At 44.3% G+C, this 26533-nt stretch overlaps 1 protein-coding gene and 1 pseudogene across 1 annotated transcript; one reads left to right on the forward strand and one right to left on the reverse strand.

Moving 5' to 3' along the window:
- Positions 1–245: 245 nt before the first annotated feature.
- LOC135549616 (gastrula zinc finger protein XlCGF57.1-like) lies at positions 246–11147 on the reverse strand. Its single transcript, XM_064979739.1, has 3 exons — positions 10643–11147; positions 8769–8856; positions 246–5470 (listed from the first exon to the last, which is right to left on the reverse strand). Exons 1-3 carry the CDS (start codon positions 10901–10903, stop codon positions 4041–4043), a joined length of 1779 nt encoding a protein of 592 aa, XP_064835811.1. The 5' UTR covers positions 10904–11147; the 3' UTR covers positions 246–4040.
- Positions 11148–11197: 50 nt separating this feature from the next.
- LOC135549265 (oxidoreductase NAD-binding domain-containing protein 1-like) lies at positions 11198–20850 on the forward strand (annotated as a pseudogene).
- Positions 20851–26533: the final 5683 nt, after the last annotated feature.

The raw sequence follows: 26533 nt of genomic DNA on the forward strand, positions 1-26533 counted from the left end.
ATAATTCCACTTTGACATTACGGGGTATTGTGTGTAAGCCAGTGACACACAATCTCCATGTAATCCATTTAAAATTCAGGCTGTAACACAATAACATTTGGAAAAGGTCAAGGGGTGTGAATCAGTGGAGGCTGCTGAGGGGAGGACAGGTCATAATGGCTGGAACAGAGCTCATGAAATGGTATCTAAAACATGGAAGCAATGTGTTTGATACCATTCCACTCCAGCCATTAACAAGAGCCCGTCCTCCCCAATGAAGGTGCCACCAACCTCCTGTGGTCTGAATACTTCCTGAAGGTACTGTAGGTGTTTGTGTGGTTACTTGACATGATGATACAGACGCAATTCATTATTTAGATTTTTCTTCAGCTGAGTGGCCAGATTGTCCACCTGCAGACCCAGAGATGTCTAGAAGCTGTGGAGGAGGACACGGAAGGTCACCAGAGATGGGCCAACGCTACCCATGTGGCATCAGTATCTCGCCTCTGTCGATACCTGTATGTGTTATATATGCAAATGCTATGGTGTGGAGATCATTTACCCATACATTACAGAGGAAATAAATTATGATTTTGTACAATGCTGCACATAAAGGAATATTCTATTTTATGAAATTGCCAGAGTTTGTTGGCAAATAGCCTATAATGTAAGCATAATGATTAATCCTTTTATTTGTTTTTATTGAAAACAAACACAAAACAGGCAGGTACAATGCACAAGTTACAATTACATCATCTTTCAATCAGTCAATTTCCAATGATGAATCCCATTTCTCCCAGTATTCCTGGCCTCTCTCATTCTGTGTTCTAAAGGTCATAGTAATGATGCCTATGTGAGATGGTGTGTTCTGCAGTCTTAAAAGAGGAGTCGTGCTGAGGGCCTGACCTTTTTTCACACATCTGGTTCACAGGGCAAAAGGAAATGGGACATACAGGCTCTGCAATGCATTCGGAAGTATTCAGACCCCTCCCCCCTTTTCACATTTGGTTACATTGTATGTATTTTAAATAATACAATAATTACATTTTTCTCCTCATCAATCTACACATAATGACAAAGCAAAACAGGTTTTTACAAATTAAAAACAGAAATACCTTATTTACACAAGCATTCAGACCCTTTGCTATGAGACTTGAAATTGAGCTCAGGTGCATCCTGTTTCCATTGATCATCCTTGAGATGTTTCTACAACTTGATTGGAGTCCACCTGTGGTAAATTCAATTGATTTGACATAATTTGTAAAGGCACACGCCTGTCTATACAAGGTCCCACAATTGACAGTGCATGTCAGAGCAAAAACCAAGCCATGAGGTCGAAGGAATTGTCCGTAGAGCTCCGAGACAGGATTGTGTCGAGGCACAGATCTGGGGAAGGGTACCAAAAAAATGTCTGTAGCATTGAAGGTCCCCAAGAACACAGTGGACTCCATCATTCTTAAATGGAAGAAGTTTGGAAACAACAAGACTCTTCCTAGAGCTGGCTGTCCGGCCAAACTGAGCAATAGTGGGAGAAGGGCCTTGGTCAGGGAGGCGGCCAAGAACCCAATGGTCCCTCTGACAAAGCTCCAGTTCCTCTGTGGCGATGGAAGAGCCTTCCAGAAGGACAACCATCTCTGCAGCACTCTACCAATCAGGGCTTTATGGTAAAGTGGCCAGACAGATGCCACTCCTCAGTAAAAGGCACATGACAGCCCACCTGGAGTTTGCCAAAAGGCACCTTAAGGACTTAAGAAACAAGATTATTTGGTCTGATGAAACCAAGATTGAACTCTCAGGCCTGAATGCCAAGCGTCACGTCTGGAGGAAACCTGGCACCATCCCTACGGTGAAGCATGGTGGTGGCAGCATCATGCTCTGGGGATGTTTTTCAGCGGCAGATACTGGGAGACTAGTCAGGAAAGATGAACAGAGCAATGTACAAAGAGATCCTTGATGAAAACCTGCTCCAAAGTGCTCAGGACCTCAGAACAGGGGTAAAGGTTCACCTTCCAATAGAACAACGACCCTAAGCACACAGCCAAGACAACGCAGGAGTGGCTTCGGGACAAGTCTCTGAATGTCATTGAGTGTCCCAGCCAAAGCTTGGATGTGAACCGGTCTCTGGAGAGACCTGAAAATAACTCCCCATCCAACCTGACAGACCTTGAGAAGATCTGCAGAGAAGAACAGAAGAAACTCCCCAAATACAGGTGTGCCAGGCTTGTAGCGTCATACCCAAGAAGACATGAGGCTGTGATCACTGTCAAAGATGCTTCAACAAAGTGCTGAGTAAAGGGTCTGAATACTTACAGTATGTAAATCTTTTTTTTTTGCAAAAAAAATTATAAAATATTTTTGCTTTGTCATTGTGGTATTGTGTGTAGATTCAGGGGAGAAATGATTTAATCAATTTTAGAATAAGGTTGTAACGTAACAAAATGAGGAAAAAGTCAAGGGGTCTGAATACTTTCCGAATGCACTATGTATTTGCTATGCCTCCCCTAGTTCAGATGGAAACAGTTGTAGCCATTTTCTGAGGATAACTGACTGAATAATTTTGTATTAGAGTACACAATCAAGATTTGAGCCATACAATTCAGACCATTCAGATGACAGACTGATCAATTCGCTGACTGATAACTTGTATTTCTCTTTCGTAGGCTTTGTCACCATCAGTTGTTACCAGGAGATTCAGCATACAGTAATATTATTTTAAATTAAATGAAAAAAAGTACTAAAAAGGGTGTTCATTAACAAAACAATGTAACTATGATCTAGTATACTGAACAAAAATTTAAACGCAACATGCAACAATTTAAAAGATTTACTGAGCTACAGTTCATATAAAGGAAATCAGTCAATTAAAATAAATCAATTAGGCTCTAATCTATGTACTTCACATGACTGCGAATACAGATATACATCTGTTGGTCCTAGATACCTTAATTAAACATAAAAGTATGGGTGCGGATCATAAAACCCGTCCGTATCTAGTGTGACCACCATTTGCATCGCATAGAGTTAATCAGGCTGTTGATTGTGGCCTGTGTAATGTTGTCCCACTCCTCTTTACTGGCTCTGCGAAGTTGCTGGATATTGGTGGGAACTGAAACATGCTGTCATACACGTTGATTCAGAGCATCCCAAACTTGCTGAATGGGTGACATGTCTGGTGAGTATTCAGGCCATGGAAGAACTGGGACATTTACAGCTTCCAGGAATGGTGTACACGTCCTTGTGACATGGGGCTGTGCAATATCATGCTGAAACATGAGGTGATGGCGGCGGATGAAGGGCACGACAATGGGCCTCAGGATCTCAATATCTCTGTGCATTCAAATTGCCATCGATAAAATGCAATTGTCTTGGTTGTCCATAGCTTATGCCTACCCATACCGTAACCCCACCACCACTGGGCATTTTGTTCACAACATTGACATCAGCAAACCGCTTGCCCACACAATGCCATACACATGGTCTACGGTTGAGAGGCTGGTAGGATGTACTGTCAAATTCTCTAAAACGACTTGAGGCTGCTTATGGTAAAGAAACTAACATAGCATTTGTCTGGCAACAGCTCTGGTCGACATTCCTGCAGTCAGCAAGTCAATTGCACGCTCCCTTAAAACTAGAAACATCTCTAGCATTGTGTTTCGTGACAAAATGGCAAATTTTTTAGGGCCTCTTGTCCCCAGCACAAGGCGCACCTGTGTAATGACCATGCGGTTTAATCAGCTTCTTGATATGCCACACCTGTCAGGTGGATGGATTATCCTGGCAAAGGAAAAAATGCTCACTAACAGGGATGTAAACAAATTTGTGAGCAATAAGCTTTTTGTGCGTATGGAAAATTTCTGGGATCTTTTATTTCAGCCCATGAAACATGGGACCAACACTGTACATGTTGCGTTTATATTTTTGCTCAGTATAATAATGTTTTCAATGTATTGCATGACTATATAACGTTATTGTTTTACTGTGGTGGATTCATCTAAAAGTGATTCCTATGAATACAATGAATTTCATAATAAAAAAGGTGTCATACAAAATGCCAACCATGATCATTTACGACATCTAGGCAGGTGTTTGGAGAGATGTGCTTTCCGAGTGAAGCTGAAAAGGCAGTGGGGGCAGGGATACGGTCTCTCCCCTGTGTGGGTCTTCATGTGGACTTTGACGTGACTCTGTTCATAAAAGCTCTTCCCACATTCTTGGCAGGAGTATGGCTTTATATCACGGTGAGTGTGGGTCCTCATGTGACTGGACAGAGAACCAGAACGGTTAAACCGGCTGGGGCATTCAGGGCATTCAAATGGCTTCTCCCCAGTGTGTAGGAGCTTGTGCTTGGACAGATCCCCAGACTGAGTGAAGCTTTTACTGCACTCGGTACAGGTGTATGGTTTCTCACCCGTGTGAGTCAGGTGATGGTTCTTCAGGTGTGAGAGTCGGAAAAACTTCTTGTCGCACACTGTGCAGTGGTAGGGCCTCTCCCCGGTGTGTGAGCGCATGTGTAACTTCAACAACCCCAGCCTCAAGAATGCCCGCCCACAAACCCCACAGTGGTAGTTCTTCTCGTTGCTGTGGATCTTCAGGTGTGTTTTCAGATAAGCTTTGTCAGCAAAGTCTTTACCACAAACGGTGCATTTGAAAGGTCTCTCCCCCGAGTGTGTTCGCAGGTGAAGCTTCAGATGGGCCCTGCTTGCATACCGCTTATCGCATTGGGTGCAGGAGAACTTCCGCTCACCAGTGTGAACCGACATGTGAGTCCAGAGGAGCGACTTCCGTTTGAAAGTCTTCCCGCAGTCCTGGCATTTGAACGGCTTGAGCCCCGAGTGTATTAACGAGTGATAACGGTAACCGCTGTTCTCTGAGAAGCGCTTGCCGCACTCCTTACATTCGTACGGCTTCTCTCCAGTGTGGATGCGCATGTGAGTGTCCAGGCTCGTAGGAGTACTGAGGATCTTCCCACACTCTGAGCAATGGAAGCCCACTTCCAGACAGACCACAGTCTTAGTGTCCTGAGGTTTAGTGCCCTCTGGTTCTTGACACCGGTGTGGCCCTAGTCCCCAGCAATTTTCAAAGCTCTTCCCACAGTCAGCGCAACTGATATGACCATCGGTGCGAAAAACAGCCATTTTGTGCAAATTCTTGCAGTGCTTCAGCAGGGTTCCCAGGTACGGGAATCTACGGGCACACTGCGGGCAGGGGTGGAGTTTCCCCGGAACCCTGGGGGGACGGGCAGGTTTCTGGGGAAGGGCGGAGGGGTGGGCCTGGCGGGTGTGGATGTGTAGCTGTCGTGGGGTATGGAACATGCAGCTGCACTGGGGACAGCTGTGTGTGGGGGCGTACACGGTTTTACTCTTTGAGACGTGGCTTTTCAACATGGCCAGGTACTGCTTCTGGTGTTTGGTCTTGATGTGGTTCTCCAGGAAGTAACAGTCAGTGAAGGAGATGGTGCAGTGTGGACAAGGGAAGAACTGCGGAGAAGAGACTGAGGGAAAGGGATAAAGAGGTGATTAGGTCTTGAACTCAGAATAGCCTGTGTTCTGTTCAGCTTGTGAAGATGAGGAGGACCAAAGATCAACTTTGATAGCTTGCTACTACTATAATAGATTTTTATTAAAAACAATAGGTTTCTTGCCCGTTATGTATTTATCAGAGTTGTTGACCTCACAATAAGCCATATTCGAGTAACTTACATTGTGGTGCTGAAACTTGAAGAAGCAGCCGCAGCACAATCGAAAATGGCTCATGGTGCAGAAAGTAGGAAAATTCGAGTAGGCATAATTTCAAGGTCTTCATTTTAATTAGACTTTACTAACAACAATAGGGCTTTGTGTTGGAGCCTACCTGTTTGACAGACTAAATTAGGTAGGCCTACCTGTTGACAGACTAAATTAGGTCGGCCTACCTGTTTGACAGACTAAATTAGGTCGGCCTACCTGTTTGACAGACTAAATTAGGTCGGCCTACCTGTTTGACAGACTAAATTAGGTAGGCCTACCTGTTTGACAGACTAAATTAGGTAGGCCTACCTGTTTGACAGACTAAATTAGGTAGGCCTACCTGTTGACAGACTAAATTAGGTCGGCCTACCTGTTTGACAGACTAAATTAGGTAGGCCTACCTGTTTGACAGACTAAATTAGGTAGGCCTACCTGTTTGACAGACTAAATTAGGTAGGCCTACCTGTTTGACAGACTAAATTAGGTAGGCCTACCTGTTTGACAGACTAAATTAGGTCGGCCTACCTGTTGACAGACTAAATTAGGTAGGCCTACCTGTTTGACAGACTAAATTAGGTAGGCCTACCTGTTTGATAGACTAAATTAGGTAGGCCTACCTGTTTGACAGACTAAATTAGGTAGGCCTACCTGTTTGACAGACTAAATTAGGTAGGTCTACCTGTTGACAGACTAAATTAGGTAGGCCTACCTGTTTGACAGACTAAATTAGGTTATATAGGCTGCTATATCCATAGATTTTATTGGTCAATTCATACACCCAATATCCACTCTTCAAATAGCATACCTCTGTCAGTGAAGGGCTGTTATTTTAAAACCAAGACTTGAATTGAGAAGGTCTGAAAGAAAATGGCAAAACGCATGTGTCCGACGCACTATGAACAACTTTTATGAGAAGATTGTTAGCTTAAGATTTAAGAAAATAAAACAGATCTGATTAAATAAAGTGATGTATAACAGAGCTTTGGTCCGAGACGCTTTGTGAAACAAGCTGTAAAATACACGGGACAGACGTGACTCCAATGCATATGGGGATATGTATTGCTTCATTTCTTTGACATTCAGAGGCTAAACTACAACCTCCTATAGCAGATGAGACAAATGTACTTTGCTGGGGTGGAAAGGTAGGCCTTCTCTGTCTGGGGTGGAAAGGTAGGCCTTCTCTGTCTGGGGTGGAAAGGTAGGCCTTCTCTGTCTGGGGTGGAAAGGAAGGCCTACTCTGTCTGGGGTGGAAAGGTAGGCCTACTCTGTCTGGGGTGGAAAGGTAGGTCTACTCTGTCTGGGGTGGAAAGGTAGGTCTACTCTGTCTGGGGTGGAAAGGAAGGCCTTCTCTGTCTGGGGTGGAAAGGAAGGCCTTCTCTGTCTGGGGTGGAAAGGAAGGTCTACTCTGTCTGGGGTGGAAAGGAAGGCCTTCTCTGTCTGGGGTGGAAAGGTAGGTCTACTCTGTCTGGGGTGGAAAGGTAGGCCTACTCTGTCTTGGGCGGAAAGGTAGGTCTACTCTGTCTGGGGTGGAAAGGTAGGTCTACTCTGTCTGGGGTGGAAAGGTAGGCCTACTCTGTCTTGGGCGGAAAGGTAGGTCTACTCTGTCTGGGGTGGAAAGGTAGGTCTACTCTGTCTGGGGCGGAAAGGTAGGTCTACTCTGTCTGGGTTGGAAAGGTAGGCCTACTCGGTCTTGGGCGGAAAGGTAGGCCTACTCGGTTTTGGGTGGAAAGGTAGGCCTACTCTGTCTTGGGCGGAAAGGTAGGTCTACTCGGTCTTGGGTGGAAAGGTAGGCCTACTCTGTCTGGGGTGGAAAGGTAGGCCTTCTCTGTCTGGGGTGGAAAGGTAGGCCTACTCTGTCTGGGGTGGAAAGGTAGTCCTACTCGGTTTTGGGTGGAAAGGTAGGCCTACTCTGTCTGGGGTGGAAAGGTAGGTCTACTCTGTCTGGGGTGGAAAGGTAGGCCTACTCTGTCTGGGGTGAGAGGTAGGTCTACTCGGTCTTGGGCGGAAAGGTAGTCCTACTCGGTTTTGGGTGGAAAGGTAGGCCTACTCTGTCTGGGGTGGAAAGGTAGTCCTACTCGGTTTTGGGTGGAAAGGTAGGCCTACTCTGTCTGGGGTGGAAAGGTAGGTCTACTCTGTCTGGGGTGGAAAGGTAGGCCTACTCTGTCTGGGGTGGAAAGGTAGGCCTTCTCTGTCTGGGGTGGAAAGGTAGGCCTACTCTGTCTGGGGTGGAAAGGTAGTCCTACTCGGTTTTGGGTGGAAAGGTAGGCCTACACTGTCTGGGGTGGAAAGGTAGGCCTACTCTGTCTGGGGTGGAAAGGTAGGCCTACTCTGTCTGGGGTGGAAAGGTAGTCCTAACTTTTGAAAGTACCATGCTCAAATTCCTAATGATGTCTCAGATTTAATTATTTGCAAACGGGGACAGTTTCGTTGCAAATAAGACACACTGATTTGGCATTAGAGAAATATGATAAGATTAACACAGGCCTCGCTCTCCGTCCATTTGTATTATCCTGTAATTTGTGTTATTAAAAAAGATTCTGCTAATATGTACAATTGCATGAAATGTTTATAAAAAGGCAATTTTTTCTCTGATCTGAAAACACAGTGACAGATTCTATAAAAATTCCTGCATTGCCATCTAATGCACACAGGTCGAATAACAGTTTATAAAACTACATATGTAAGGCTCTAGTCTGTCCAAGAAGTGAGGATAAATGCTAGGCATGTTTTCTGGTACCCGCTTTGTGTTTTAATTCTTATTTGGGTATAGGGGAGGGTCACTTGTTTTTTTACAGTCTTCAGGGAGGGTTTAAGTTAAATATATTTTGCTGAAGGGAGGCCATCCATTTTCTGATTGTCTGATTTTCTTCATCTAACCCTTATTGTAAATAATGTTCACTCCCTATGGGGTGGGAGAGGGAACGCATAAAAAAGAGAAATGTAATTTTCCTAATTCCAGAATAAAGAAATAATCCCTGCTGATATCAAATTAAAATCTTCAGTAATGTATCACCCATTTTTACTACAGTATTGGGTGTAGACTGGAGTATGTACATGTCCTACCTTCACTGTTGTCTTCATCCCTCATGGCATCTGTCTCCTCCTTCACCAAACGCACTTTAGTTTCTCTCAGAAGAGTCTTAAGCACCACCTTATAGATTAGAAAGATGAAGAAACCACAGTAAGCATAAACCAACAACCTTCACTGAACAAAAATATAAAACGCAACGTGCAACAATTTCAAGGATTTTACCGAGTTACAGTTCATAGAAGGAAATCGGTCAAGTAAAATAAATTAGGCCCTGGTCTATGGATGTGGCCTGTGTAATGTTGTCCCACTCCTCTTCAATGGCTATGTAAAGTTGCTGGATATTGGCGGGAACTGGAACATGCTGTCGTACACGTCAATCCAGAGCAATGGGTGACATGCCTGGTGAGTATGAATGGCACGGCAATGGGCCTCAGGATCTCGTCACGGTATCTCTGTGTATTCAAATTACCATCGATAAAATACAATTATGTTTGTTGTCCGTAGCTTATGCCTGCCCATACCATAACCCCACCACCACTGGGCACTCTTTTCACAACGTTGACATCAGCAAACCAAGGTTAGCATTTGCCCACTGAAGTTGGTTATGACTTCAAACTGCAGTCAGGTCAAGACCCTGGTGAGGACGACGAGCAGCAGATGAGCTTCTCCGAGACGGTTTCTGACCGTTTGTGCAGAAATTCTTTGGTTGTGCAAACACACAGTTTCATCAGCTGTCAAGGTGGCTGGCCTCAGACGATCCAACAGGTGAAGGACCCGGATGTGTAGGTCCTGGGTTGGTGTGGTTACCACATGCCAAATTCTCTAAAATGACATTGGAGGTGGCTTATGGTAGAGAAATTAACATTCAATTCTCTGACAACAGCTCTGGTGGATAGTCCTGTAGTCAGCATGCCAATTGTGGCATTGTGTTTTGTGACAAAAACTGCACATTTTAGAGTGGCTTTTTATTGTCCCCAGCATAATGATCATGCTGTTTAATCAGCTTCTTGATATGCCACACCAGTCAGGTGGATGGATTATCTTGGCAAAGGAGAAATGCTCACGAACAGGGATGTAAACAAATGTGTGCACAATTAGCTTTTTGTGCATATGGAACATTTCTGGGATCTTTTATTTCAGCTCATGAAACCAACACCTTACATAATTTGTTTATGAGCTGTCCATCTTCGATCGATTGTGCTGCGGCTGCAGCTTTAGTTTCAGCACAATGTAAGTTACTCAAATCTGGTTTATTGGGAGGTCAATAACTCTGATAAATACACCATGGGCAAGAAACATAATTGATTTAATTAAAAACAATATAGTAGCTGCAAGCTATCAAAGTTGACCTCCGGTCCTCCTCATCTTCGCCACTCTCCTTCTCAAACTGAACAGGACACAGGATATAGACTAGTCAGTGAGCAAGATAGTTCATCTTTTGGACGAGGCCTAATCAAAAAGTATTTGCAGAAGAAGCATTTGACTCTCTTGCTGAACTGCCACCGTAGGCCTACACAGCACAGCCATTGGTTAGGCAGATCAGCAAGAGTAGAGCAGGCCAGGGCTCAGGGTTGGAATATCCATTGCAGTGTATAATGCAGCCTAGTTGTATTTACACCACCCCAGCAGCTATCTTAGAAATATAACTTTGCTCTGTGCATCACACTAAATAACCAATAGGCTCACTTGATATTGAGTGCCCAGCTGAGAATCAGAGATGAGGGGCAGCATCAGGCAGGTCGATAAATAGCCTAATAAGCAACTAATTCTAAAACACTGAGAATTTGAAATTTCATAAATTACATGACCCTCCCCTGGACTAGATTTTCCTCAAGGTAACCATTCTGTAAATTTCTATCCATCCTTAAAAGTCGCATGTTGGGGAAAGACTACTAACTCATCTTACGTTGGACAATTTTGTTAGTATCACCACAGGACTCCTCGATATCTTGCTATACCGGGTCGCTTGGTTGGACGTAGTTTGATGTTGCTTGACGTGCTTTTGCTTCTCCAGCAAAGGACGTTTGGAATGGTCACCAATTTCCTTCCGTTCAAAGTCTCCTGGTTCTTTTTTTATTCGGATGGAGTTGGAAGTAACCCCATTAGTGTTCGACTGTATCGTCCTCTTGGTTGTGTTGCTTTGCCCTTTCCCAGGTTTGTTATTCATCGTGTGGACTTGAGTATCTCCGTCGACACGTTCCCCTTCCTTTGAATTCTGCGAGAAAGACTAGCTAGGTAACGTTAGACTGAACTCAATACCAGCTCACCACAATTATATCCTATCCAACACACTAAAAAATAAAACATTAGGCTGCACTATCCAAAAAATAAATCCGCAGAAACTATACATTTGCATGACTCAAATGCTGAAGCCTAACTGATTATTGATAGAACATCCATGTGGCATGCGCAGTATCTGCGCAAATATGAACACACGAAAGAGCATGCCGTCAATCACTTCCGGAGTCAACAAATCTTCCACACATTTCAGGAAGGTTATCTAACCTGCAAGAAGATCATATCAAACATATTGTCATACATTGGCAAGACTTGCTTTTCAGAGAGACTAGCTATGTTCCGTAGGGAATGCAGTCAGTGCTACGATAGCTGTGAAAGGGCATAGGCTTGTTGTGTGACTGGGCTGACTGAGTTAGCATGCTATGGATTTCTCTGTTTTAAAAACGGTGGTTGCACAGTTGGTTAGCATCCTAGCTACACCAAACGTAAACGTTAGCTCACTAGCTAGTATCGACAAAATGATTCACATGCTTGCTGTCATCTGTTAAATCTGGTTTAGATCACTATAGCGTCAGCTAGCTAGCCACCAACACCAACTTTCTCCACTTTCTACCTCAATAGGTTGCCTCTCTAAAGAAAAGGTAAAGTGACATTATATTGCACATGAGCGTCCTCTGTATACTTTCCATGGCGGCTCGAAGCTTCACATTGTCGGGGGCGTCCGGCGGTCTGATACGGTCGCGTGTATTGTTCCCGTGTTCGATCACAAGGTGAGTTGGGTTTCATATATAATATGTCGAGTATTGTTGCTGTCAGGTGGCCCGTCACCCCTCTGTCACTGTTGGGGGGGTTAGGAGCGGGCTTGGGGCTGATTGTGCGGCTACTACACTTGTCACGTCTTTAACAACACCAAAGCTGCCATACACCCGGAGCTACTCGCCTGTTTTTAGATGATCATGATTTTCTTAACGTTTGCTGGACCCATCTGACAATGGGTACAGGTCTATTTATTGTTTGTTTTGACGTCAGCACACAGGTGAGACTGCAGTCTTTCTAGGGGCCATATAGGTTATACACGTAACTGACATTTGTGCTGATTCGCTTGGCTACATTATTTTCTGATAGACAGACATGTTTAAATAAAGTAGGTATTTCGGTTGTCTTTTCAGGAAAATGTCATCCAGAAGACAAATGGACCATCTAGAGAGGACAGCCAGCAACTACAGACAAGATGTGAGTGACCATCCAGTTGTGTTTGTACTGTAGCAACAAACCTGTGGCTTATGCAATCCAAAACTGAAAACAGTTTTAGATCTGTGTTATGATGAGACTGACAATATCGAAGACATTTTGTTAATCTGTGTTTGTCTAGGCTAAAGGTTTCTAATGTACATATTCTCAACTATTGCCACAGTTTAATTGTGTTAATCTTCATGATTGATTGACAGGTTAATTCATTTGTAAACTGTGTGTTGGTGTGTGTGTCCAGCGTGTATATCCGGCGCGGGTATGTGGCATCATGGACGAGTCTGAGACAGTGAAACACCTCCGGCTAGCTGTCCATCCAGACTTTACTTTCAGAGCTGGACAGTGGTGAGTAGTACAGTACTGTCATTTGTTTGGCTACATTCATAGCTCATTGAAAGGAGACTGAATACAGCATTTACACCAATGGCTTTGGGGAGAGGATGTTTACACCTATCCAATCCTTTCAGATCTGCACAAGTGCGTAGGCTATAGGTATGGGTAGATACGGTATAGGGGGAGAGGATGTTTACACCTATCCAATCCTTTCAGATCTGCACAAGTGCGTAGGCTATAGGTATGGGTAGATACGGTATAGGGGGAGAGGATGTTTACACCTATCCAATCCTTTCAGATCTGCACAAGTGCGTAGGCTATAGGTATGGGTAGATACGGTATAGGGGGAGAGGCAGTGTGTTGTCACAATTAAATTAACCAGTATATCACATCAACAGTTTGTTGGACAAAAGGTCCATACAGGGGTATAGAGGTTATCAAATTCATTATCTGGCACAGGCTGTTGTCAATCATCACGCACAGTGAGAGAAATTACCTGTTGCAATCCATCAAGGTCTTGCGCAAACCTCTTTTTATAATGGCTGTAATACCTTTACCAGGCACTAGAGGGAAGTGTTGTATTGAATGTGTGTAATGCTAGTTACAGTGTTGCTCTCCCCTGCCACTGTTCCCCAGGTCATTGTGTTAAAAGACAATGTTCTCAATCAACCCACCTGGTTAAAATACAGGTAAATAAATAAGTTGATAAACAAATGTATATGATGACAGCAGGAAGCAGTTAGGGGGGATTTCCAACTTACAAGATTGTTTCAGACCCACTAACAGGCTTCATAACATGTGCCATTGAGCACTCTGTTTTTCCAAAGTGACTTCGTCATGCGTGCATTCATTACCAATGGGTAGTCCCGGGAATCGAACTCACTACCCTGGTGTTACATGTGGCACGCTCTACCCACTGAGCTACAAAGGAAAACGGCATTAGTATTGTAGCTAAAAGCAAAGCACACATACATAAACATGTTTAATTTATGATGTAAAAGTACATTCAGTTGATAAATATCCCCTTCAACTCTGTGGTCCATGCTGTTGGTGGGCGGTTTGTGTATAAACAGAAGAGGTTGGTGAGTTGCCCCGCCGGTGTTCAGTAATGGATGTAAAACGGATGTAAATACTATACCTTACACCTCCCCCAGTCCATATGACAGATGGGTAGGAGGAGTGGGAGAAACATATGTGTGTGTCTCTGTTTACGTGTCAGAGAGGGAGAGATGCTTGCTAGTTGTTATTGCCTTGGAGGGCTGTGTACTTTTTTTCTTCTTTTTGTCCAAACTTGTGGAAAGTTACCACTTCCTGAGGTATGTTATGTAAAGATATGTGAGTGACATGGACACATTCTGTACATTTTGAGGTTGCTTTTCAATCCGTTAGATTACGTTCTCAGTTGGACATGTTTTGCATTATTTAAACATAAGGATTCTCTTTTTGTCTCTCGGTCTGTCTCTCTGTGTGTCCAGGGTGGACTTCTTTATCCCTGGTATGGAGAAGGGAGGAGGATTCTCTGTGTGTTCCAGTTCAGGTCTGCTGCAGAGAGAGGGCGTTATCGAGCTGGCTGTCAAATACACAGAACATCCCCCCCGCACATTGCATACACACCAAGGTGAGTGTGTGTACATTGAAATGAACATTTTCACATGTAGTTTGTTTTCTGCTTCAAAATCAATAGCATTGTCAGTGTCTGTCAGTCTTTCTGCCTGACTCTCCATTTGGTGTGTGTGTGTGTGTTTTTATAAGTTGTATTGTAAGTCTGATCTCATCCAGTAGCTGTGTCTTCTTGAGCAGTAAGCTGTGTTTGACTGTGGCTGTCGCCACATAAAGCTGTCTGATATTCCACAGTAAAGTGGTTGAAGACTGTACTCAGCCCTGGGATTGTTTGATGAGCCTGTTGTTAACTCTTCCGAGTGTGGGGACTGACAACAGATAAAGCAGAGGAGTGTGTGTATACACATGTGTGTATGAAAAGGAGAGGGAATTTGCTGCTGTTGTCTTCAAAATACCCCCCCCCCCCCTACCAGCTATAAGATCTCTCTCCCATCGTGTGTGTGTGTGTGTGTGTGTGTGTGTGTGTGTGTGTGTGTGTGTGTAACAGCTGTGTGTGTCTCCTGAGACTCCGATGCTGCACTGGATGTCGTTTTTTTAATCTCTAAAACAGACTTTCTCCACAATAGGGAACAGAAAGCAGACTTCTAGAATGTGGACACATCTCATACCTGAGTTATTTATTATTACAAAATAAACACCATTTTTATTCCTTCTCTCTCTCTCTCTCCTCAGTGCACCATGGACTCCCATGTAGCGATGCGTGTGGGCGGTAACTTCTTCTTTGACCCCCTGCCCTCTGACCCCTGTGTTGACCTGTTGTTGGGGGTGTGGGCATTAACCCTTTATAATCCATCCTGCTTCACACCGCTGACCTGCTACAACAAAACCCTGCAAAAGTAGGGAGGGGCTACAACATAGGCTCCACCCACCTCTGCTACAGCACCAAGAACGCACAAGAGCTGCTCTTCAAAGTGGGGGGGGGGGGGGGGGGGTACGTGGGTTGACTCATAACTCGCAATCCCTGTGGTTATATCCGCAGGGCGGGTGGGTTTGGGGGGGAGTAGGTGGGTCGACTACATTGAGGTTTCTTTTATTATCTGCTGTTAGTGTGTAGCCTAAGGGACTTCAAATCAATTTTTATTGGTCACATTCACATATTTAGCAGATGTTATTGCGGGTGTAGAGAAACGTGTTCCTAGGTCCAACTGTGCAGTAGTGTCTGTCAAAATGGCACGTCAAGGGAACTGCTGTTCAGACGGGTTAAAAGGAATAGTAACCTAACTGAAATCTGGACTGTAGGTCTATAACCTCTCACATTGCCTAATATATATACTTGCCTAATAAAATAAAGGTAAAAAAAAAATATATATATTTTTTTACCTTTTTTACTCGGCAAGTCAGTTAAGAACAAATTCTTATTTTCAATGACGGCCTAGGAACGACAGATTTTGTACCTTGTCAGCTCGTGGATTTGAACTTGCATCCTTCAGTTACTAGTCCAATGCTCTAACCACTCGGCTACCCTGCCGCCTGCAGAATGAAGCATTTGTTGCAGTAAAATTACACACCAAATGTACATTTTGACTCAGGAACAGGAGTGGAGAAATATGATTTATTTATTTCATCATAGAAAATGAATACACGGTTAGCACTGCCACATTACAGACGGTCCCTATCTTTATAAGCACCATAAAAGCTGATTTTAGTCATTCAACCACATAAAATATGCATCTAAGCCAAACAAAACATTTTTTGGCTTGTTTTAACAGCTTTTCATTTCCTTAAAACCGGTCAAACTGATGTCAGTTTGAAAATGTTGCTTTCTTTGCATCATTGCATTTTCTCCCCAGTCCCTAAACATCTTTGCTGTGTGAGAGAAGCAGAGAGAATTTTGATTTTATTTTATTAGGATCCCCATTATGGTGACATTTGGTCTTACTGGTGTCTGACACATAACAAAAAAGACTATAGACAGGACTTTACATGCATTCAAAAACATGAACATGTAGTGTATCAGTTACACACACACACCGCAAGTAGGTCACATGGGGGAGAGGCGTTGTGCCGTGAGGTGTTGCTTTATTTGTTTTTTGAAACCAGGTTTGCTGTTCACTTGCGCTGTGGAAGGGAGTTCCATGCAGTCACCGCTCTGTATAATACTGTACGTTTCCTTGAATTTGTTCTGGACTTGAGGACTGAAAAGACCTCTGGTGGCATGTATGGTGGGGGAAAGTGTATGTTTCTCAGTGCTGTATGTAAGTTGACTGTGCAAAGTATTTGGAATTTCTTATAACTTGAAGTGACGCAGTCAGTCTTTCCTCAAGTCTTAGCCAAGAGAGTCTGCCATGCATAGTATTGATATCACCCCACTGATTACAATGAATAGTAAAATGTCTCGCTCTGTTCTGGGTTAGCTGCAGCTTAACTAGGTCCATCTTTGCAGAACTTGACAATAATCAAGATGGCCACCCTTGATGCATTCATTCTATTGATTTATGACATTCTTGTGAGCAAGGGTTTACAGTTGAAGTTTACATACAACGTAGCCAAATACATTTAAACTCAGTTTTTCACAATTCCTGACATGTATCCTAGTAAAAAGTGCCTGTCTTAGGTCAGTTATTTTAAGAATGTGAAATGTCAATAATAGTGATTTATTTCAGCTTTTATTTCTTCCATTACATTCCCAGTGGGTCAGAAGTTTACATACACTCAATTAGTATTTGGTAGCGTTGCCTTTAAATTGTTTAACTTGGGTCAAACGTTTCAGGTAGCCTTCCACAAGCTTCCCACAATAAGTTGGGTGAATTTTGGCCCATTCCTCCTGACAGAGCTGGTGTAACTGAGTCAGGTTTGTAGGCCTCCTTGCTCGCACACGCTTTTTCTGTTCTGCCCACAAATGTTCTATAGGGTTGAGGTCAGGGCTTTGTGATGGCCACTCCAATACCTTGACTTTGTTGTCCTTAAGCCATTTTGCCACAACTTTGGAAGTATACTTGGGGTCATTGCCATTTTCGACCAAGCTTTAACTTCCTGACATGTCTTGATGTTGTTTCAATATATGCACATTTTTTATTATTTTGTGAAGTGCATCAGTCCCTCCTTCAGCAAAGCACCCCCACAACATGATGCTGCCACCCCCGTTCTTCACTGTTGGGATGGTGTTCTTCGGCTTGCAAGCCTCCCACTTTTTCCTCCAAACATAACGATGGTGATTATGGTCAAACAGTTCTATTTTTGTTTCATCAGACCAGAGGACATTTCTCAAATGTACAATCTTTGTCGCCATGTGCAGTTGCAAACTGTAGTCTGTTTTTTTTATGGCGAATTTTGAGCAGTGGCTTCTTCCTTGCTGAGCGTCCTTTCAGGTTATGTTGATATAGGACTCATTTTACTGTGGATATAGATACTTTGTACCCTGTTTTCTCCAGCATCTTCACAAGGTCCTTTGCTGTTGTTCTGGGATTGATTTGCACTTTTCGCACCAAAGTACGTTAATCTCTAGGAGACAGAACACATCTCCTTCCTGAGCGGTATGACGGCTGCGTGGTCCCATTGTGTTTATACTTGCATACTATTGATTGTACAGATGAACGTGGTACCTTCAGGCATTTGGAAATTTCTCCCAAGGATGAACCAGACTTGTGGAGGTCTACAATTATTTTTCTGAGGTCTTGGCTGATTTCTTTTGATTTTCCCATGATGTCAAGCAAAGAGGCACGAAGTTTGAAGGTAGCCTTGAAATACATCCACAGGTACACCTCCAATTGACTCAAATTATGTCAATTAGCCTATCAGAAGTTTCTAAAGCCATGACATAATTTTCTGGAATTTTTCCAAGCTGTTTAAAGGCACAGTCAACTTAGTGTATGCAAACTTCTGACCCACTGGAATTGTGATACAGTGAAATAATCAAAGTAGATGTCCTAATCGACTTGCCAAAACTATAGTTTGTTAACAAGAAATTTGTGGAGTGGTTGAAAAACAAGTTTTAATGACTCCAACCTAAGTGTGTGTAAACTTCTGACTTAAACAACTGTATTTAGTCTTCTGGGGCAACAAGTAATGACAGAAGAGAAGCTGCATGTATCTAATTATAGACAAGTTGACTAACAAACAGCCTCTCAAAAAATCGTTCTGCTCTCTGACTGTAGACAACAGTGCATTTTCTATATTAGCTGGTTAGTGTGGGTGTGGGCCTCAGATTTCCACTTTATCACATATAGCCGGGTGGTTGCAGATGGGTCATTAGCAATTGTGGGCGGGTAAAAAAAGTTGACCCACGCATCACTAGTGTGTGTGTTAGTGTTACTGAGCTACAGTTCATATAAGGAAATCAGTCAATTTAAATAAATTAATTTGGCCCTAATCTATGGATTTCACATGACTGGGAATACAGATAGTATTTGCCCCCCTTGAACTTTGCGACCTTTTGCCACATTTCAGGCTTCAAACATAAAGATATAAAACTGTATTTTTTTGTGAAGAATCAACAACAAGTGGGACACAATCATGAAGTGGAACGACATTTATTGGATATTTCAAACTTTTTTAACAAATCAAAAACTGAAAAATTGGGCGTGCAAAATTATTCAGCCCCTTTACTTTCAGTGCAGCAAACTCTCTCCAGAAGTTCAGTGAGGATCTCTGAATGTTCCAATGTTGACCTAAATGACTAATGATGATAAATAAAATCCACCTGTGTGTAATCAAGTCTCCGTATAAATGCACCTGCACTGTGATAGTTTCAGAGGTCCGTTAAAAGCGCAGAGAGCATCATGAAGAACAAGGAACACACCAGGCAGGTCCGAGATACTGTTGTGAAGAAGTTGGATACAAAAAGATTTCCCAAGCTTTAAACATCCCAAGGAGCACTGTCAAGCGATAATACTGAAATGGAAGGAGTATCAGACCACTGCAAATGTACCAAGACCTGGCCATCCCTCTAAACTTTCAGCTCATACAAGGAGAAGACTGATCAGAGATGCAGCCAAGAGGCCCATGATCACTGGATGAACTGCAGAGATCTACAGCTGAGGTGGGAGACTCTGTCCATAGGACAACAATCAGTCGTATATTGCACAAATCTGGCCTTTAAGGAAGAGTGGCAAGAAGAAAGCCATTTCTTAAAGATATCCATAAAAAGTGTTGTTTAAAGTTTGCCACATGCCACCTGGGAGACACACCAAACATGTGGAAGAAGGTGCTCTGGTCAGATGAAACCAAAATTGAACTTTTTGGCAACAATGCAAAATGTTATGTTTGGCGTAAAAGCAACACAGCTCATCACCCTGAACACACCATACCCACTGTCAAACATGGTGGAGGCAGCATCATGGTTTGAGCCTGCTTTTCTTCAGCAGGGACAGGGAAGATAGTTAAAATTGATGGGAAGATGGATGGAGCCAAATACAGGACCATTCTGGAAGAAAACCTGATGGAGTCTGCAAAAGACCTGAGACTGGGACGGAGATTTGTCTTCCAACAAGACAATGATCCAAAACATAAAGCAAAATCTACAATGGAATTGTTATATTAACGACGAAAGGAGATATTATCTGTCTCTGTCCTATTGTGTACTACTGTTAAATACTGTGGGGGGGGGAAACGGAAAAGAAGTACTTAGAACTACCAATTATTGTAGATAAATATTAAAGAAAAGGGTAACCAACACCGGACTGAACCCCCTAATTGTCAAACTACTATTAATGTACAACAATATAGAAGATACATGACTAGATGTTATGCAATATGGGTGTATATCCACTGCATGCTTCTTCGGTGTGTAATTGACATGACCAAAGAGCTATTGAAACTATGAAAAATGTACGTTACTGTCACGCCCTGGTCTTAGTATTTTGTGTTTTCTTTATTATTTTGATCACGTTAGGGTGTGATATGGGTTATTTATGTGGTGTGTTTTGTCTTGTTTTTTTTTTGTAGGTTATGGGATTGTGGTATAGTAGTCTCGGAAAGTCTATGGTTGCCTGGAGTGGTTCTCAATCAGAGGCAGGTGTTTATCGTTGTCTCTGATTGGGAATCATATTTAGGCAGCCATATTCTTTAGGTATTTCGTGGGTGATTGTTCCTGTCTCTGTGTTTGTTTGCACTAGATAGGGCTGTTTTGGTTTTTCACGTTACGTTTAGTGTTTTTGTATTGTTTGTTATCATCTTTATTAAAGATGTTTAATAATAACCACGCTGCATTTTGGTCCTCCTCTCTTTCACCGGAAGAAAACCTTAACAGAATCACCCACCACCACAGGACCAAGTGGCGTGGTGACAGGCAGCGGCAGCAGGAGCAGCGAAATCCAGATTTCTGGACATGGGAGGAAATCTTGGATGGTAAAGGACCCAAAGAAGAGCTGGAGGCGACGAAGGCGGAGAGGCGCTGGTATGAGGAGGCAGCACGGCGACACGGATGGAAGCCCAAAAATGTATTGGGGGCACACAGGGAGTATGGCGAAGACCGGTAGGAGACCTGCGCCAACTTCCTGTGCTTACCGGGGGGCTAGAGAGACCGGGCAGGCACCGTGTTATGCTGTGGAGCGCACGGTGTCTCCAGTGCGGGTTCATAGCCCGGTGCAGTACATACCAGCTCCTCGTATCGGCCGGGCTAGAGTAGGCATCAAGTGTCATGAAGCCGGCTCTACGCATCTGGTCTCCAGTGCGTCTCCTTGGGCCGGCTTACATGGCACCATCCTTGCGCACGGTGTCCCCGGTTCGCCTGCATAGCCCAGTGCGGGCTATTCCACCTCGCCACACTGGCAGGGCGATCGGGAGCATTCAACCAGGTAAGGTTGGGCAGGCTCGGTGCTCAAGAGCTCCAGTGCGCCTGCACGGTCCGGTCTATCCAGTACCACCTCCACGCACCAGCCCTCCGGTGGCAGCTCCCCGCACCAGGCTTCCTGTGCGTGTCAGCAAACCATTGCTAGCGGTCTTCAGCTAACCTTTTGCTCGGAAAGCTCTCGCCAATTCGAGCAACGCGACTCTAACCAGAGCATAACGGACCTATTATTTTTATTTTTATCCCCGGATTCCCACCGCAAACGGAACATTCTCATCTGGATCTTCACAACTAGCTAACTAGCTAACCGCAACCCCAGATGATTACTCCTGGCTAGCGTTTCCATCCACTGAGCTTGAAGCTAGCCCGGCCAGAGCTCCTGTGCTACCACCGACGCATATTCCTGGGCTACAATATCAGGACCCACGACCGGTCTATCGATGTCACCGCATGAAGAGGCATAAACAGACTCAACCCCTTGTTTGCTAATTCGGCCTGCTAACTGCTAGCTTGCTCAGCCCCTGTCTGCTAACTGCTAGCTTGTTTAGCCCCGGCCTACTAACTGTTAGCTTGTTAGCACAGGCCTGCTAACTGTCTGAATCGCCGCTTCCCCAGCCAGCCCAACCACTCACTGGACCCATATTTACTTTCAATCTCTTTTCGATTTTTAATTCGATTATACCTCCCGGTAACCTGCCTCACCCAATGCGATACGGAATCTGCTGTTATTTTTAATTTTTAGAACACATTCAAGAACCTCCAGAAGCTAACTAGCTACAAGCTATTTAGCCATGGTTAGCCACTGCAAGCGGCTTTACCTTCTGCACCTTCTGCTTCCCTGCCCCATCCACCGCTGCCCCCTGGACACTGATCACCTGGCTACATAGCTGATGCATGCTGGACTGTCCATTAATCACGGTACTCCATTCTGCTTGTTTATGTTTTATCTGTCTGCCCCAGCCGCATTCAGTCTCTGTGTGTAGTTGATCTGACCCTCCCTGCCTAGTCAACGCCATTTTACCTGATGTTGTTGTGCTAGCTGATTAGCTGTTGTTGTCTCACCTACTGTTTTAGCTAGCTCTCCCAATTCAACACCTGTGATTACTGTATGCTTCCCTATATGTCTCTCTCAAATGTCAATATGCCTTGTATACTGTTGTTCAGGTTAGTTATCATCGTTTTAGTTTACAATGGAGCCCCTAGTTCCACTCCTCATACCCCTGGCACCCCCTTTGTCCCACCTCCCACACATGCGGTGACCTCACTCATTACAACCAGCATGTCCAGAGATGCAACCTCTCTCATCATCACCCAGTGCCTGGGCTTACCTCCGCTGTACCCGCACCCCACCATACCCCTGTCTGCGCATTGTGCCCTGAATATATTCTACCACGCCCAGAAATCTGCCCCTTTTATTCTCTGTCCCCACCGCTCTAGGCGACCAGTTTTGATAGCCCTTAGCCGCACCCTCATACTACTCCTCCTCTGTTCCGCGGGTGATGTGGAGGTAAACCCAGGCCCTGCATGTCCCCAGGCACCCTCATTTGTTGACTTCTGTGATCGAAAAAGCCTTGGTTTCATGCATGTCAACATCAGAAGCCTCCACCCTAAGTTTGTTTTACTCACTGCTTTAGCACACTCTGCTAACCCTGATGTCCTTGCCGTGTCTGAATCCTGGCTCAGGAAGGCCACCAAAAATTGTGAGATTTCCATACCCAACTATAACATTTTTCGTCAAGATAGAACTGCCAAAGGGGGAGGAGTTGCAGTCTACTGCAGAGAGAGCCTGCAAAGTAATGTCATACTTTCCAGGTCCATACCCAAACAGTTCGAACTACTAATCTTAAATATTACTCTCTCCAGAAATAAGTCTCTCACTGTTGCCGCCTGCTACCGACCTCCCTCAGATCCCAGCTGTGCCCTGGACACCATTTGTGAACTGATCGCCCCCCATCTAGCTTCAGAGTTTGTTCTGTTAGGTGACCTAAACTGGGATATGCTTAACACCCCGGCAGTCCTACAATCTAAGCTAGATGCCATCAATCTCACACAAATCATCAAGGAACCCACCAGATACAACCCTAAATCTCTAAACAAGGGCACCCTCATAGACGTCCTCCTGACCAACTGGCCCTCCAAATACACCTCCGCCGTCTTCAACCAGGATCTCAGCGATCACTGCCTCATTGCCTCATAGCCCTTGGTTCACTCCAGACCTGACTGCCCTCGACCAGCACAAAAACATCCTGTGGCGGACTGCAATAGCATCGAATAGTCCCCGTGATATGCAACTGTTCAGGGAAGTCAGGAACCAATACACTCAGTCAGTCAGGAAAGCTAAGGCCAGTTTCTTCAGGCAGAAATTTGCATCCTGTAGCTCCAACTCCAAAAAGTTCTGGGACACTGTGAAGTCCATGGAGAACAAGAGCACCTCCTCCCAGCTGCCCACTGCACTGAGGCTAGGTAACACAGTCACCACCGATAAATCCATGATTATCGAAAACTTCAACAAGCATTTCTCAACGGCTGGCCATGCCTTCCGCCTGGCTACTCCAACCTCGGCCAACAGATCCGCCCCCCCCGCAGCTACTCGCCCAAGCCTCTCCAGGTTCTCCTTTACCCAAATCCAGATAGCAGATGTTCTGAAAGAGCTGCAAAACCTGGACCCGTACAAATTAGCTGGGCTTGACAATCTGGACCCTCTATTTTTGAAACTATCCGCCGCCATTGTCGCAACCCCTATTACCAGCCTGTTCAACCTCTCTTTCATATCGTCTGAGATCCCCAAGGATTGGAAAGCTGCCGCAGTCATCCCCCTATTCAAAGGGGGAGACACCCTGGACCCAAACTGTTACAGACCTATATCCATCCTGCCCTGCCTATCAAAGGTCTTCGAAAGCCAAGTCAACAAACAGGTCACTGACCATCTCGAATCACACCGTACTTTCTCCGCTGTGCAATCGGGTTTCCGAGCCGGTCACGGGTGCACCTCAGCCACGCTCAAGGTACTAAACGATATCATAACGGACATCGATAAAAGACAGTACTGTGCAGCCGTCTTCATCGACCTTGCCAAGGCTTTCGACTCTGTCAATCACCATATTCTTATCGGCAGACTCTGTAGCCTTGGTTTCTCTGATGACTGCCTTGCCTGGTTCACCAACTACTTTGCAGACAGAGTGCAGTGTGTCAAATCGGAGGGCATGCTGTCCGGTCCTCTGGCAGTCTCTATGGGGGTGCCACAGGGTTCAATTCTCGGGCCGACTCTTTTCTCTGTATATATCAATGATGTTGCTCTTGCTGTAGGCGATTCCCTGATCCACCTCTACGCAGACGACACCATTCTATATACTTCCGGCCCGTCCTTGGACACTGTGCTATCTAACCTCCAAACAAGCTTCAATGCCATACAACACTCCTTCCGTGGCCTCCAACAGCTCTTAAACGCTAGTAAAACTAAATGTATGCTTTTCAACCGTTCGCTGCCTGCACCTGCACGCCTGACTAGTATCACCACCCTGGATGGTTCCGACCTTGAATATGTGGACATCTATAAGTACCTAGGTGTCTGGCTAGACTGTAAACTCTCCTTCCAGACTCATATCAAACATCTCCAATCGAAAATCAAATCCAGAATCGGCTTTCTATTCCGCAACAAAGCCTCCTTCACTCACGCCGCCAAACTTACCCTAGTAAAACTGACTATCTTACCGATCCTCGACTTTGGCGACGCCATCTACAAAATAGCTTCCAACACTCTACTCAGCAAACTAGATGCAGTTTATCACAGTGCCATCCGTTTTGTCACTAAAGCACCTTATACCACCCACCACTGCGACTTGTATGCTCTAGTCGGCTGGCCCTCGCTCCATATTCGTTGCCAGACCCACTGGTTCCAGGTCATCTACAAGTCCATGCTAGGTAAAGCCCCGCCTTATCTCAGTTCACTGGTCACGGTGGCAACACCCACCCGTAGCACGCGCTCCAGCAGGTGTATCTCACTGATCATCTCTAAAGCCAACACATCATTTGGCCGCCTTTCGTTCCAGTTTTCTGCTGCCTGTGACTGGAACGAATTGCAGAAATCGCTGAAGTTAGAGACTTTTATCTCCCTCACCAACTTCAAACATCTGCTATCTGAGCAGCTAACCGATCGCTGCAGCTGTACATAGTCTTATCGGTAAATAGCCCACCCAATTATACCTACCTCATCTCCATACTGTTTTTATTTATTTACTTTTCTGCTCTTTTGCACATCAATATCTCTACCTGTACATGACCATCTGATAATTTATCACTCCAGTGTTAATCTGCCAAATTGTAATTATTTGCCTACCTCCTCATGCCTTTTGCACACAATGTATATAGACCCTTTTTCTCTACTGTGTTATTGACTTGTTTATTGTTTACTCAATGTGTAACTCTGTGTTGTCTGTTCACACTGCTATGCTTTATCTTGGCCAGGTCGCAGTTGCAAATGAGAACTTGTTCTCAACTAGCCTACCTGGTTAAATAAAGGTGAAAAAAAAAAAAAAAAAAAGGTCGGCGGCGAGGGTCGCCAATCTAAGGACGCGATGTAAGCGGACTAATACTTTGTTGGAGTGGGGTCCACGTCCCGCGCCGCCACCGTGGACAGATGCCCACCCGGACCCTCCCCTATGGGTTTAGGTGTGCGGCCGGGAGTCCGCACCTTGGGGGGGGTGGTACTGTCTTAGTATTTTGTGTTTTCTTTATTATTTTGGTCACGACATGGTGTGACATGGGTTATTTATGTGGTGTGTTTTGTCTTGTTTTTTTTGTAGGTTATGGGATTGTGGTATAGTATAGTAATCTAGGAAAGTATATGGTTGCCTGGAGTGGTTCTCAATCAGAGGCAGGTGTTTATCGTTGTCTCTGATTGGGAACCACATTTAGGCAGCCATATTCTTTAGGTATTTCGTGGGTGATTGTTCCTGTCTCTGTGTTTGTTTGCACTAGATAGGGCTGTTTTGGTTTTTCACGTTACGTTTAGTGTTTTTGTATTGTTTGTTATCATCTTTATTAAAGATGTTTAGTAATAACCACGCTGCATTTTGGTCCTCTCCTTCGACAGAAGAAAACCTTAACAGTTACACCACGTGATTTTACAGTACACAAACAAGAATGTGCAATATAGGACATTAGGTCACATGACCAAGGAGCTATTGGGATTCTACATTTAGAAAAATTAATTTAAAACCATGTGAGATGAAAATGGACAAACTAAAGAGTGTGCAATATGTAGGCCCACTGAGTGGACATTCTGAACCTTGTTTGAAGTCACTAGGTCACATGACCAGGGAACTATTGGGATTCTACATTTTGAAAAATTCATGTAAAACGTACGAGATGAAAATAGATAAACTAAAGGGTATGCAATGTAGAAGGGTAGTCAGTGGACATTCTGAACCTTGTTTGAAGTCATTAGGTTACATGACCAAGGAGCTATTGAAATTTGAATGTAAAAAATGTTTGTCCTTTGTTTACGCTCCCTAACTAATTCAACTTGGAATACGAAATCTGCTCACATTTGCACATGTTTCTTAGCTTTGGAAAGCCAATTAATGTCCAAATCGTGAAAATATGACCTATGAAACGTTGTGCACAATTTTT

The sequence above is a fragment of the Oncorhynchus masou genome, chromosome 12 (assembly GCF_036934945.1).
Source record: "Oncorhynchus masou masou isolate Uvic2021 chromosome 12, UVic_Omas_1.1, whole genome shotgun sequence".
Classification (NCBI taxonomy): Eukaryota; Metazoa; Chordata; class Actinopteri; order Salmoniformes; family Salmonidae; genus Oncorhynchus; species Oncorhynchus masou.

Excerpts from the sequence above, each read along its gene's own strand:
- LOC135549616 (XM_064979739.1), bottom strand. The coding sequence starts at position 10,903 with ATGAATAACAAACCTGGGAAAGGGCAAAGCAACACAACCAAGAGGACG. Across the intron at positions 8,857-10,642 it reads TACTAACAAAATTGTCCAAC|GTGGTGCTTAAGACTCTTCT; the intron begins GTAAGATGAGTT and ends CTAATCTATAAG. Across the intron at positions 5,471-8,768 it reads GGATGAAGACAACAGTGAAG|TCTCTTCTCCGCAGTTCTTC; the intron begins GTAGGACATGTA and ends CCTTTCCCTCAG.